The sequence below is a fragment of the Centropristis striata genome, chromosome 1 (assembly GCF_030273125.1).
Source record: "Centropristis striata isolate RG_2023a ecotype Rhode Island chromosome 1, C.striata_1.0, whole genome shotgun sequence".
Taxonomy (NCBI): Eukaryota; Metazoa; Chordata; class Actinopteri; order Perciformes; family Serranidae; genus Centropristis; species Centropristis striata.
This window is the reverse complement of record NC_081517.1, coordinates 6,184,624-6,199,371: the sequence shown is the minus strand read 5'-3', so window position 1 is coordinate 6,199,371 and position 14,748 is coordinate 6,184,624. Positions and strand designations below refer to the sequence as shown.

The 14,748-nt window shown below is 34.6% G+C and overlaps 1 protein-coding gene across 1 annotated transcript in view; it reads left to right on the top strand.

Annotated features, from left to right (window-relative positions):
* Positions 1 to 14,748, top strand: part of sclt1 (sodium channel and clathrin linker 1) — a 39,628-nt gene that overhangs the window by 771 nt on the left and 24,109 nt on the right. The window contains exons 2-11 of the mRNA XM_059324419.1: positions 66 to 137; positions 230 to 277; positions 4,778 to 4,845; positions 5,054 to 5,106; positions 6,368 to 6,440; positions 7,296 to 7,351; positions 9,396 to 9,531; positions 11,915 to 12,037; positions 13,357 to 13,422; positions 14,173 to 14,243. Of these exons, the coding sequence (XP_059180402.1) occupies positions 66 to 137; positions 230 to 277; positions 4,778 to 4,845; positions 5,054 to 5,106; positions 6,368 to 6,440; positions 7,296 to 7,351; positions 9,396 to 9,531; positions 11,915 to 12,037; positions 13,357 to 13,422; positions 14,173 to 14,243 (766 nt within the window). The remainder of the gene's footprint in view (positions 1 to 65; positions 138 to 229; positions 278 to 4,777; positions 4,846 to 5,053; positions 5,107 to 6,367; positions 6,441 to 7,295; positions 7,352 to 9,395; positions 9,532 to 11,914; positions 12,038 to 13,356; positions 13,423 to 14,172; positions 14,244 to 14,748) is intronic.

Below are 14,748 nucleotides of genomic sequence, written 5' to 3'. Positions count from 1 at the left end.
AGCTAAACTGAGATTGGTAAACTGCAGCCAGTAACCATTGGTAACAGAGGCTACATTATTGTCAGTTTTGAAACGTCGCGAGCGCAAGACTTGTGTTTTTGAGAGACAGTTAACACACGAGCGGACAAAGTCTAAAGGTACTTGTTTTAATATTAATGTTCAGTTTGACATATAGAGGTTGTGGTTCTCCTTTTGACCTGTCAACGCAAACTGTTTTACCTTTATCTAGACTACACCTTCACCATGGAAGCAGAAGTTGACTTTTTACGTGATCAAGGTAAGAACAAACCGGGTTAGTACCATAGACTGTATAATATTAGGACACACTCGCAGTTTGATAGGTCCACCTGGTCAAAGCTGTCTTTAAAATCCGCTCAAGGGAAGATTAGCTCAAGTGTTCCGATTGAGAAGAAAAACCTGGCTGTACATTCTAACAGGGCCGGTTCTAGCCCATTGGCTGCCCTAGGCGATATTGAGATTTTGCCCCCCCCTCATATTCATTCTGATATAGGTACACTATGTTACAGTGGTGCAATGTAACTAAGTACATTTACTCAAGTACTGTACTTAAGTAAAATTTTGAGGTACTTGTACTTTACTTGAGTATTTCCATTTTATGTAACTTTATACTTCTACTCCACTACATTTAGAGGCAAATGTTGTACTTTTTACTCCACTACATATAGCCAGCAGCTTTAGTTACTTTTCAGATCGGGATTTAACATGAAAAACATGATCGGTTTAAAGTTTATAGTGACATTTTCTAAATTAGACCTCATAAAAGCATATTAAATAGTTAAAATGAGCCCTACCTTGAGAAAATAAAATGCTGCTTATATAAATGCATCAATAATAATCATCAAATCATATATTGAGAATATATTTAACAATCTGAGTGGGGTCATTCTGCAAAACGAGTACTTTTACTTTTGATACTTTAAGTACATTTTGATGCTGATACTTTTGTACTTTTACTGAAGTAAGTTTTGAATGCAGGACTTTTAATTGTAGTGGAGTAATTTCACAGTGTGGTATTACTACTTTTACTTAAGTAAGGAATCTGAATACTTCTTCCACCACTGCTATGTTATATGTATTATGCAGTACACTAATATTTGATACTTGAACTACAAGCAAGGTAATGGTCTCAGAACATTTTTATTTTTAGAAACTTTGGAACTAATGTCTGAGATGAAAATACATACCTCTATACTGTGCTTTCTTCTCCTCCTCCTCTTTTCTTCGTTTTCGCCCCTGTGCACCAGACAGTTTGGTCCTTTTCATTTTGCTAGTTGACCTTCTACGAACGTTAGCGTGATCTAGTTCTAGTGTTTTGTGACTTGCAACTGCATCGTCATGACGAGTGACGACACCCATGCACGTATCATATTTTATATAATATAATATTACATTTTCATTCGAAATATGGGTTGGGGCATGTTCATTTAATTCACTGAGGGTTTTATTGCCCATGCTTTTTAAAAAATGTTTCGTTAATCAATGTTGTTAAAACAAAGATGTGTGCTTAAGGGCGCCACAAGGGGACGCCCCCTGCCAATTTGGCGCCCTAGGCAGCCGCCTTGGTGGCCTGTAGGAATAACCGGCCCTGCATTCTAAATACGTCACCATTACTGCTCCATTGTAGTGAGAAAATGAATCAAAGATCACGTCGAAGTTCCTTTTAGTTTTCTTTATTATCAGACCTCAAATTACACTGCCTAGGTACAGCGGGGAGAATCACTTTGTCAATCTTAACTCTATGGAGTCCTCGGCTATTTTGTCCATGTTTAAATCCGTTTATTGTCTTTGTAAGTCATTTTTTGGTCATTTGTGTCTTTTTGTGTCTTTTTTGGTCATTCTGTGTCTATTTGTTGTTGTCATTTTGTGTCTTTTTTTGGTCATTTTGTGTCTTTTTTAGTCCTTTGGTCCAACATAAAAATGTGATTTTGAATCTTTTTTTTTTTTTTTACATTCAAAACACTATTTTTAAATGTTGCAAATGTGAACCTTTGTTCACATTTGCAACATTTACATTTTTTTAATAACATATAAGAGGGTTACATCCAGTTCTATCATTTTATACTAAATATATTTGAGCTTGTCTCCAGTTTTACTTGGTATATCATCATCAAACTGAAACTGGCCTCATGGAGTTTACAGCCAGAACTTTAGAGGTAAATTTACAGTAGGGCTCCACGCTGCTTTGTTTTCTAGTCTGGATGTCATGAAGAAGTCTTTGACGCTTTTGGAGACTCCAGAGGGTTAAGGGCTGTTGAGAAAAGGTGTCCCTCTTCAATAAAAGCCCTGAGTTCTCTTTTCTTTTTCTGTCTGTGTAAGGACATTTATACAATTCTGTAAACCACAATTGTAATATCCCGCACCTCCAACGTATGGGGCACGTTTTCCGTGAACGCTGCTAGGTCTACTTTTAACCTTAAAAGGATACAATTTATTCTGTTTATATTCTGCCCCCAAACGCCTCTAATATCTGACAAATCCCAGATCCTATAGTACGTGCTTTCTTTCTTTTTTTTTTAAACATATGTTTAGTGCACATTTTGTTAATTTACAAACAGTGAACAACATAGAACAAGAAGGCACATACAAGAAAAATAATAACAATAATGATATGAATGATAATGCAGTAATTATGATAAAAAATAAAATGAATAAATAGATAACTAAATAAATAAATAACAAGAAAAAGAGAGAGAGATAAAAAAAAGGGGGGGGGGGGCATTTATAACCTCAAAATAAATAAATAAATGAAAAATAAGTAAATAAATAAATACATACATATATCTATACACACACACACACACAGATACATATACATGTCCGTAAAGCTCTAAATGTATATGCTAAATCAAGATAAAATGAAAAGATAAATAAATCTTCAGTTCAGCTCATCATTCCTAGTACGTTATTTCTGGTTTAAACCATCTGTTACATGATCTGGAGGTCATACTGGGGCCTTTTAGCAAAGCAGAGGACTTGTGATAAAAAGTAACAGAAAAAATATACCACACCATCACTACTGTATACTGTCTACCTACACAGCTCCAATTGTAGATCGTATGTTTAAAATTAATTACAATATACCAAATAAACAGACTCGGTATGGCTATTTATTAATCAATAATCTGAGTCAGTCTCAGGAGTGAGATACTGCCCTGAACTCCTACATAAATACTGAAAATGACATGATATTTGGGGTGCATTACAAGCTCATTAAGTGCCAGTGAAAGTTCATAAATAATAAACAACTTACAAAAAGCTCAACATAACCTTCACCTGCATTATAATTAAGCTGCTTTTGTAAATGGATGGCACAGTCCAGCAGACTCAGCACAATAGGCACTTTTTATGGACTGTTGTTCACCTTTCATTTCATTGTTAAGTGGCTTGGACCATTTGGCCACAATAACAGCAATTATGCATTCAGGACTAATTGTTGGTACTGCAGTGTTTATTTGATATCACTTAGTTTATTCCTGACAGCGACTCATTGAAGGGAACTTTAATGAACTACATGATTTTTATTTTTGATGAAATGCTTTTACTCCTCCACCTAAAAGTAGAATTAAATGTTTACAGTTTTGGCTTGGTTAACCCTTTATCGGGCGAAGAACTATATTTGGTAACTTCAGTGGATATAAAAAAAAAAGTTGCAAATTTACTAGGTTAAAGTGGCAAATCTACAAGAAAAAAAGTTGCGGATTTAAGAGATTTAAAGTGGCAAATTGCGCGAAAAAAGTTGCAGATTTGCAAGAAAAAAGTGAAAAAACCAACTTTTTTTTCTCGCAGATTCACCACTTTAAATCTTATAAATCTGCGCATTTTATTCTTGTAGATTTGCCACTTTAATCTTGTAAACTTTTTTCTCAAAATATAACCCACCTCCCCTGGGTCCATAAGTTTTTTTACACATTCTGGCTGTATGTAATATCCTCAGATATTCTCTAGGGTTGAAATGTGGAATTTGCAAGTATTTCAATGAGTGGCCTATTAACGGTTAAGACTATTTCCCTCCTCGATCTATCACCTTTACTGCCTTCTTACATATGTGTTCTTGTCACTCATTTATGGCCTCTGTCTATTTATGTCTTTTTTAACGTCTTGAATAACTCTGAAATGTACCTAACCTCTAGCCTTAGCTGTGACTGCTCTCAACAAAACTCTTATAACTTGACTGTACAGGCAGCAAACACAGCCAACCATTGCTGGATCTGTCCTGGGATTGACAGATACTCAAGTCCAGATTCAACATGTTTGTAATTTTTTTCCCCCGGCTTTTTCTATTTTGCTATAACCAAGAGCCCTGATCTGGGAGAGAGTGGTTGGTTACATAGGAGATAACAGTGAATTGAGAAGTTTATTGAATATTGTGAAAAGTTGAGTTATTGAAGAACTCATTTTTGTTTTCTTTCTTTTTGTTTTGGTACTTGTATATAGAGCATTTTTGCTTCATTTACTTTTTTTAAAAATTTGTTTGCTAATTTGTTTGATTTGTACATATTGGCACTGTTTGCACCTGGCGGGGTTCTTTTTCCAACCTCTTGAAAAATTCAAAAATCCAGGCTTAGTCGGAAAATTAAGCTTCTGAGTTTTTATTCTCAGAACCTTAATTTTCTGACTAAGCCTGGATTTTTGACGAGGTTGGAAAAAGAACCCTGCGACTGTCAGTATTAATGTTTAAAACTAGGCGCTCATTTGTGATCAGTTTGGTGGGAAACTCTGCAACTCTGAATAGTTGAGTGTGTGTTTGTGTTTTCAGTGCAGAGGTTAAATTCTGCTCTCAGCCAGTATCAGTATGGACACCGCACTCAATCCACATCATCTCAGGTACAAAGAAATCTAAAACAAACCTCCATGATTAACAAAGATGTGTGTCATTATGTGGTATGTTCTGTAAAAAACAATTTGTTTGTGAATGTGTTTGTATTTTTTTAACTGATATACCATATATACATGGGATTATTTAGTAGAATTAACTAAAACTAGACACCCCATAATGCTAACCATCACCCACTGCATCTCTTATGTTCAGCAGGTCGAGGAGGCAAGACGGGCCGAGTCTCCTTCTCCATGGATCTCAGACAGAAGGTCAGGAGTGTTACGTCCACTAAACCCAGCCAGCAGACAATAACACAACAATCAGAAAATTAAACAAAGTCAAAAGTGATGTGAACAATGATTTATTTTACAACAACAAAAGAAAGACACACTAAGGTGGGAGAGGATGGGACAAGTGATTGTGCCAAAAGAAAGTTGAAACAAATATAACAAAACAAGGCCTATCTAAACTAGCTGTGAAGTAAAACAAACAAACAAAAGGCCTAACTAACTTATCTACAAAAAATGCTTTCAGAACAATACAGGGGTGGCACAACCAATAAACTAATGGAGTAACAGAAAATATCCTACATGATGCAAAATGTACAGGGTACCCCCAACTTACCTAGTCCCAACCTCACCACCACAAACAGCATGAACAAGTCGAATTCTAAATGTCAAAGCACACAAAAACAAGTCTCACAGACAGAGACACCACAAGAACAAGATGGCTTCTGTGATCCTCAGAACGGTCCTATATCAGGCTGAACACACCATCTCTGATTGGCCAGCTCCACAGGTGGAAATCAGCTTTCCAGGTGGATCCAATCAGCTGGTTAGCACCTGGGAATGACACAGAAAGGAGGGGGGGGGGGGAGGCAGAAACACACACAAACAGTCCTCTGGCACGTAACAAGGAGCAATAAAAGTCTTTCTTGTATTGAGTTTATTATTGAGTTTATTATTAAGATCCCCATTAGCTGCAGCAAAGCCACAGCTATTCTTCCTGAGGTCCAACACTATCAAATATACAGTTGAAAACACAAAAACATAAACATTATAAAAATAAAAACAAATAAGTGAGCGATATGCTTCACCTAACAAAAAAAGACAGAGTGAGCGTTTGCACTTCTTAACTGTGCTTCATTCGTTCTTTGTTATATTAATTATTCACATACTAATCCATATTACACACATTTCTACATATATATGTATAATATATGTATCATTACACAATCTACATAATACATATCATGTATATACATTCATTCTACAGCATATACATTATAATCACACATGTCATATATCTATAGAAATATTCTACATGTTCAATATGTCTACTCTACTTATTTTGATAAATACTGTTTTATTAATATTTTGAATTGCTTTATGTTTGTGGTGAGTTTGATTTTTTTAGGCAGTGAATTCCATTCTTGTGTGACCGTCAATGCGACAACTTTCTCTTCATATGAAGACACTGGAGGGCAAATACTTTTTATACAACTGACATGATTATTCATATTTGTTCCAGTCTAATGGCTCCTCTGATCGCGGAGTATGATCGGCACATGGAGGAAATGACTGAACAGCTGCAGAGATACCAGGTGAGAAACACTGAAACAATGACACGCAAGTTGAATTCAGACAGGGAAATTAAATATTATTCAAAGCTAAAAACATATAACTTGACTTGACTTAATCTACAGAAATATTAAAAATCAGGGATGGGCAACTGGAGGCCCGGGGGCCGCATATGGCCCTCACTTGAAGTGACCCTCAGTACAACTACATGCATTTGAGCATGAAATCTTTAAATTGCAGTGTTATTAATTTATTTTATCACCGCGGAAACAAAAACTCATCGTTTTTTTTAGTAATTTTGTGTCTTTTGGTAATTTTTTGTGTCTTTTTTAGTAATTTTGTCTTTTTTTGTAATTGTGTGTCTTGTTTTGTAATTTTGTTTCTTTTTCTAATAATTTTGTGTCTTTTTTTAATCATTATTGTGTCTTTTTTTGGTCATTTTGTGTCTTTTTTTGGTCATTTTGTGTCTTTTTTAAGTAATTTTGTTTTTTTTTTCTGTAATTTTGTTTCTTTTTTTGGTCATTTTGTGTCTTTTTTAAGTAATTTTGTTTTTTTTTCTGTAATTTTGTTTCTTTTTTTGGTCATTTTGATACTGCCTCCAGCGGCCCCCAGGTAATTTGAGTTTGAGACCCCTGATGTACAGTATACATTAAGATGTTGAAATGTGCTAAATAAAGATTTTTAAAAATGACATTTTACTATAGAATTAAGCTGAGTGAATTTAACTTGACAAATGTGTGACATATTTTTTTAAAAAGTTGCTGGCTTTGTTTTAATCATGTTTTACTTAATTACACTAATTACAGGTGCCCTTACCCTCATTAGGATGTGTTAACGAATCAACAACACTGTGTTGATATTCTTGTTTAAATCAACAGGGGCAGATGACAGACGTCAAAGTGAAATTGGAGAAGGTTGTCAAAGAAAACGAAAGGTATAAAACAAGGTTATAATAAATTTGTTTTTTTTTCATTAGTTTTAGTTTTAATTTTGTTGTGTATTTTTGTTTTCAAATTCAGTTAGTTTTAATTAGTTTTTAGAGTGAGTTTGTTAGTTTCAGTTTAGTTTTTAGTTTTTTGAAAATGCTTAATTTTAGTTTAGTTTTTATTAGTTTTAGTAATAGTATTAGTTTTCAGTGCCACTGCAAAAAAATGTTTATTTGTAATATCATGAGCAAATTGAAGACATGTGCACTTTGGATTACCATAATAACTCAACGGTTTACGCTATCGGAATTTTCATATTTCCAATGGTTTCTAAAAGCTGAGAAGTTGCTCTTTACAGCCAATATGGTGTCATTACGGTAATTATACTGGCACGTCTCCTGGAAACCCACAAAGCAGGAATACACACACTCAGCGGTGGAGAAATAGAAACACTGGATTATGTATGAAAAAAGTTGACAAAGATGAAAACGAAGGACATTTTCACTATAATTGTAGGTAGTTTTAGTTAGTTTTGTAACCACAAAATACAGTTTCGGTGAGTTATCGTTTTTTTAAAAACTCTAGGTTTTATTTTTATTTCAGTAAATGAAAATGTTTTTTCAGTTCTAGTTTTCGTTATTTCGTTAGTTTTCGTTAACTATAATGACCTTGGTACAAATCTGCTACTGGTATTGATATATCAGGGATGGGCAACTTAAATGCTGCAGGGGGCCACAATTTTTCATGGACACTACCACAGGGCCACATATAGGACCGTGCACTTAACCAGATATGATGAAACTGCAATTTTATATATGTTTACAGTGCAGTAACTTAACATATTTCATGCTCAAATGCATGTATAACAGTATAAATAGGAATACAAAAGGTTTGAAGCAAATAAAAAATAACCACTTACTGTGGTTTTTCTTTTTTTCAGTGTAAGAACAGCAGACCAACATTACTTGCAAGAAGTCATTTTGTGCATTTTTACACTGCACTTTTAAGATTTCATGCTCAAATGCATGTAGTTGTACTGAGGGCCACTTCAGGTGAGGGTGTGGGCTGTATGCGGCCCCCGGGCCTCCAATTGCCCATCCCTGTAGTAGATATAAAAGAGAAAAAATAAATAATGTTTCACATCATTCAACATCAACCAAGCTTTTCACTCATGTGGTATATTCTTAGAGAATATCAGATATGAATTGGTGTTCTAGCTTTAATTACTATACACTGAGGGACTATAATTGTTTAACCAGTTAACAGTGAGTATCAGTAGAATCAGTAATGTTAGGTCTTTGTTTTGTTTTTTTATTTAAGTTTCATTCACAATCGTGTACAGAATCATATTCAACATATCTGCTGTTTTACACTTATGGTACATCAAAAAAAATACAGAGACTATAATGACAACGAAAAATATAAATTAAAATGGAATAAAAGAAATAAAATTATATCAGTATACCCATAGCCGGGCTCCACCTTTTAGTGAATATATGTTTTTCGCCATTGTTTAGTTGATGGCCTGTTACCAGATACAAGAGGTGCGTGATCGGATAATGTAATTGGGAGGATCTTTATGTCGACTACTCTATAAGACTCTGCCTTAGGAGTAAAAAAAAGGTCTATTCTGGAGTATGGAGAATGCCTATGCGAAAAAAAGGTAAAATCTTTGCCCTTAGGGTGTTTGTTCCTCCAAATGTCCACCAAGCCAGATTCTGTCGATAAATGCCTAAGCATATCGCTCATCCTAGAAGTGGAGGTTCTAGACACAGTTTGTCTATCCAAATGTTGGGACATGACGCAATTAAAATCTCCTCCTAACAGTAAAATACCAGAACTATGCTGTAAAATTATGGAGAAGATCGTACGGATAAAGCTAGGCTCATCTTCGTTTGGAGCGTATATGTTCATGAGACAGACTTCCACTCCATCAATCGGTCCATTTGCCATTATAAATCTCCCTGTCGAAGTTAGGTCTTTGTTTTGAGATTTTGTTTGAAATAAATACTCTTTTTCCTGATAAATAAGCCTTCCAATATGAACCCCCAGGCTGCATGCAGAGCTCAGGGAGAGTGTTGAGAAGCAGCTTCATGCGCTGCCAGAGGCTTCAGGCCTGGAAGGCAGCACACTGGAGGAGGAAGGAGTCATCAGAAACCTTCAAGAACAGGTCCAGCTGTGTGAGCAGGTCTGCATATGCCCATATGTGAATTCTAAAAATATCTAGATTCTGGCCACAGTTTGTTTTGCAGTTTTAGATGAGAATAATAATATTAATATGTTACGTTTGCAGAGTAAGGCTGCAATAGCAAAAAGTGTTTTTTCATCTGAAAGAGAAAAGAATGTGTTATTTCTTCTTTTGAAAAGTTGCATAGTCTCACTTTAAATTGGCTGAGTAGAAAGACTCAGTACGCTTATTCCAACTGTCAAAGGTGCTTTACAACTTTTAAAAAAGATCAATGTCAAATTCACAACATGATTTTTTTAATCCAACAAAATATTCTGCTTCATTCCATATTTGTTGTTGTTTAGTCTTTCAAAAGCAACATTTTAACTGTGTTCAAAAAACTGTTTACTCTCCTGCCCGCCACACACAGAGAGAAGCTCTCGTCTGTATTAACACGGCCAGCTAAGAACATTCAGACAAGAACATGAATTACATTTATAAAACCACATATTACTAAGAACTCATTTAATCTGATGAATTTTTTCGATTTTTTGAAATTGATGATTTTGCTCCAGGACTTTTTTCCACCCATAAATATGATGATGATTGATTTAAGGCATCATTCAAAAACCTTACATAGTATATATTTCCTTGTATTTATAATATTTCCTTGTATTTATATTTTATATTGCACTTTTATTGTCTTTTGAACTCTCTAATTTTGCATATTCTGACTAGTTTCTATCTATTGTTATAGTTTCTATTCTATCTATCCAACCATCTATCCATCTATCCACCCATCCACCCATCCAGTTGTTTTTACGGTAAAAAAAAACGCCAGCTGTGGTTGCCAGAATTTTACCGTAATAAATACGGTGCAACATTTTGTAATATTACGGCAAAATTATATTAGCACTGTTGATTTCACGTTTAAGATGGTCCTTTTAGTCAATATTTTACATTAAAAAATAAAAAGTTTTTCCATCAAAAGAAATGCTCTTTTGCCATATAATTGACAAGAAAATACTTTATAAATGCTGCATAAATTAAAGATTTTGCCATTACATATTACAGTATATTTCTGGTGGAGATATGGTGTTTAGTACATTTAACAGTGAGAAAAAATACCGAAAAATAAATGCAAAATGATGCCTTATGTATATTACAGTATGTTTTTGTTACAAACACGGTGCCAGAGTATTTTACAGTGGAATAATGTTTTTTCTATCTATCTATCTATCTATCTATCTATCTATCTATCTATCTATCTATCTATCTATCTATCTATCTATCTATCTATCCATCTATCCATCTATCCATCTATCCATCTATCCATCCATCCCCCACCTCAATAGAAACTTTGAATTATTATTATGTTCTGCGACATTTGGTAGAGCCCTGTAACTGGCAACATTAACAACTGGTCTCAGTGGCTCCACACAGCATGACTCTTTAATTTAGTGGTGACTCAGTCACACACTGACAAGATACAACATAAAAAAAGTCCATTTTGGAGCTGTTTTCTTCTACAGTGTTTGGCTGTTTTCTATGCCGCCGGTATCAGTTCCACAACGTTATGTCTTTATTCAGTCACTGAATGCCTGTAGATGGATGTTACTTCTAATAAGTGAGCAAAATGTTCTTTAACCTTTTAATGCACAACATGGGTCTAAAGTGACCCGACTAAGTTTTTATATTCTATATCTTTGCAATAAATTAATTTCATCATTCAGTATTGCAGGTTTTCCTCAAATAACTTGTTTTTGATCATCATACAATCAAATTTTTTTTTTTTCTTACTTTTTGAATAAAACCCCTTTTTTTATCACTACGCTTCTAATGCACAAGGTCATTTTTGACCCATGTTGTGCATTAGAAGGTGTTTATATGTTGTCACCAATTTAAAAACCTGACAAAGAAGACACAAATATTAACTATCCTATTTTGTTAAATTTGTGTTTTTCCAATGGAAATTATTATTTGGTGGCTCTAATAAGTCTCAAATGTTAAAATATGTGATTTTCCAATGAAATCTGGTGGTTCTAACAACTCTTTTAAAGTTAAACCTTAAAAATAAGACAAACATAGTTACACATATACTCAAAATGTTAATTCAGTATCACTTTTTGTATCACTATGCTTCTGATGCACAAGGTCATTTTTGACCCATGTGTGTAAACTCGATATAATAATACAAAAACTATTTTTCTTCATAAATTATGAAAGAAAAATGTCTATAATGATCTGTTGTGATAAAAACAAAGATTTTCAAACACACAGCCAGCATGAAATAACATGGGAAATGAATGCCGATCATTTTTGACCCATGTTGTGCATTCGAAGGTGTTTATATGTTGTGCCTCAAAGGGTTAACATGTTAATAATTGTCTGTGTATTTGTTTAGGAGCGGGTGCAGGCCTTGGAGCTGTGGCAGACAGCAGCCCAGGAGCTGGACCGCCTCCAGCAGACCCACCAGAAGACCGTCTCTGATGGACAGATCCACGATGCCCACAGACAGCAGCTCAAGGTTCACTATCCACACATTGACAGCACATTATTAGCACATCTGCCTTTCACCACTAGGGTGATTCTCATGAAGCCAGTCTAAGTTCTGTCTGTGAAGATTTATTATAAGGACATACTTTATTAAACTAAATATATTTCACTTTTATATGAATGAACAATATAGCCATAATGAGGCACAATTCATTGTTTTGTGCTAAAATAATATTTTCTATATTTTTAACATATTTTTGATTCACAATTTCATTACCGTAATGGGTTCCAGATAAAAATGTCATGGTTTCCCCACACTTATATACAATAAATATTTAATAAAATTTATATATATATATATATTTGTAATTTGTAATTAAATATTGTAAAAATGTATAATTTCACAGAATATAATCAAACATACATTTTAACATATTTTTGATTCACAATTTCATTACTGTAATGCGTCCAGATAGATATCAAATTGACCACAAAATGACACAAAATGATAAAAAAAAGACACAAAATGACCAAAAAATGACATAAAATTAAGCAAAAAAGGACTCAAATTGACCACAAAATGACAAAAAGTGACCACAAATAGGCACAAATTGACCAAAAAAAGGCACAAACACATTTTAAACATATTTTTGATTCACAATTTCATTACCGTAATGCGTCCAGATAAAAATTTCATGGTTTCCCCCACACTTAAATATTTAATAAAATGTATAAAAATAAATACACATTTGTTTAAAAATGTATAATTTCACAGAATATAATCAAACATAATGGTTTTTAACAATGTATAAAGAACAAAATCTGAATGAAAATTGTTGAGAAAAAATTGTTAAATGTTACGGTAATGATATATTGTTTGATTTAAAATATGTATACATTTTAATAAAATACATTTTGGTGATACCAGCTACCTTAGAGCATATTTAAGTTGTTGCTAAAGAAAGGAAAAAAAAAACATTTGTTTTTTTATATATATACAGTCATGGAAAAAAACGTTTGTTTTTTTAATTTCTATTTAAAAATGTGTTACGGTAATGAATTTTGTTGCTCACAGTGTCTCTTATTTTCAAATAGATCATAAATTCATATTAAACAGTGACTTTAGATTGTATATGTTATAAAGGGTAAAAAAAAAAATGTATTCAATGCTCTTGGATTTTTGCAATGAGCTTTACCATGTTGATGAGAATCACCCACTAGATGGAGCCATTATAATAGGAATGAGGTTAATTAGAGCAGTTTGGCCTTAGTTAATTCTTGATACAAGCACGAGGTAATTACAAGCAGTTAACTTTTATTGAGTGCCCCCTTTTTTTCCCCCCATCACAGGATCAGCTTGTTCAGTTCCAGCAGCACACACACAAACTCCAAGTGGCCAATCAGAAGCTGGAATCGGTAAGTGACGGTTAATTAAAAGCGTGTTAAATTATTGCCTCCTAATTAGCCACGGGATCGAAAATGCTGCGCTCCCCTCCGAAATGAACCCTGCGCTAATAATTAATCTTGTAACTAAGTGAATCGGTTTCTAAATCACTCTGGTAGTTAGCCAGAACTGTCTTGGTTGTATAATGGACTGCCAGCTCGCTTAGTAATCCTCTGACTAGCTGCACATGCTGTTATGTGGTAGTCTCTCTCTCACTCTCTCTCTCTTTCACACCCACAGTCACATAAATACACTCAGCGTCAAACTGTTTAGGCTCTCTTTAGACCTTTATCTGACAGGCTCAACTTTCTGTGCAGATTAAGGTGTACAGCGTATCGTGCACTGCATATATTTACTTCCCTACAAACCCATGCACACAGACGTACATGCCTGGTGCTTACTTAGGCAACAATATGGTGTGTGAAGCCCAGTAATACTATATCCCTCTGATGCATTTTTTATGAGAGGGCAAGCCTTGGGCTTTCCCTTCTTTGACTTCTCCTACAAACAGCCTTTTTCAGCCTCGGTGTGTGAGAGCAATCGACTTTGTAGACACGAATGATCGACAGCGTCTCCTTAGGGTTCGTTTTAAAAAGGACAAAGAAGGTTCCAGGAGATTACGGTTTAGTGGGAAGTTGTTTTTTTCGGATAAAGTTTGAGGTGTGTGTTTTTTTGGAGCCATGCCACACAAATGGAAGTCTTGTCTCTCGTGCCACGCGCAGAACAACCAGCAGTTCCTGAAGACGGTGACGGAGCAGGGCACCGAGATGGAGGAGCTACACAGCCAGCTCAGGTAACCAAACGCATCAGAGATTCAAGATGGCGGCTGGGTGAGGTCTTGTTCTGTGAGGTTAATTTTACCCCCTTTTTTTTTTTCCCCCCGCACAATATTTTTATTGGATTTTACACATTTATAGACAGCAGTGGAACATGATCACCAAGTTATTTCTCATAAAAAAGAGACATCACATTTCACATATTCCACATAACACAAGTGAATTGACAAACAAAACAATACAAAACAAAACAACAACAACTCAGTACCTCACAACCGAGACAAGGTGAATGTGCACCCTGATTTGCAAGAAGGTTCAATAAGGGTCTCCACTACTTTTACCCCTTTTTTTTTTTTTTTTCCCGCACAATATTTTTATTGAATTTTACACATTTATAGACTCAACTCAACTCAACTTTATTTGTAAAGCACTTTAAAACAACCACAGCCGCAACAAAGTGCTGTACATAAACAAACAGAACAAGAGACAATAAGATAAATAAAACAGGAAATAAACACTAAA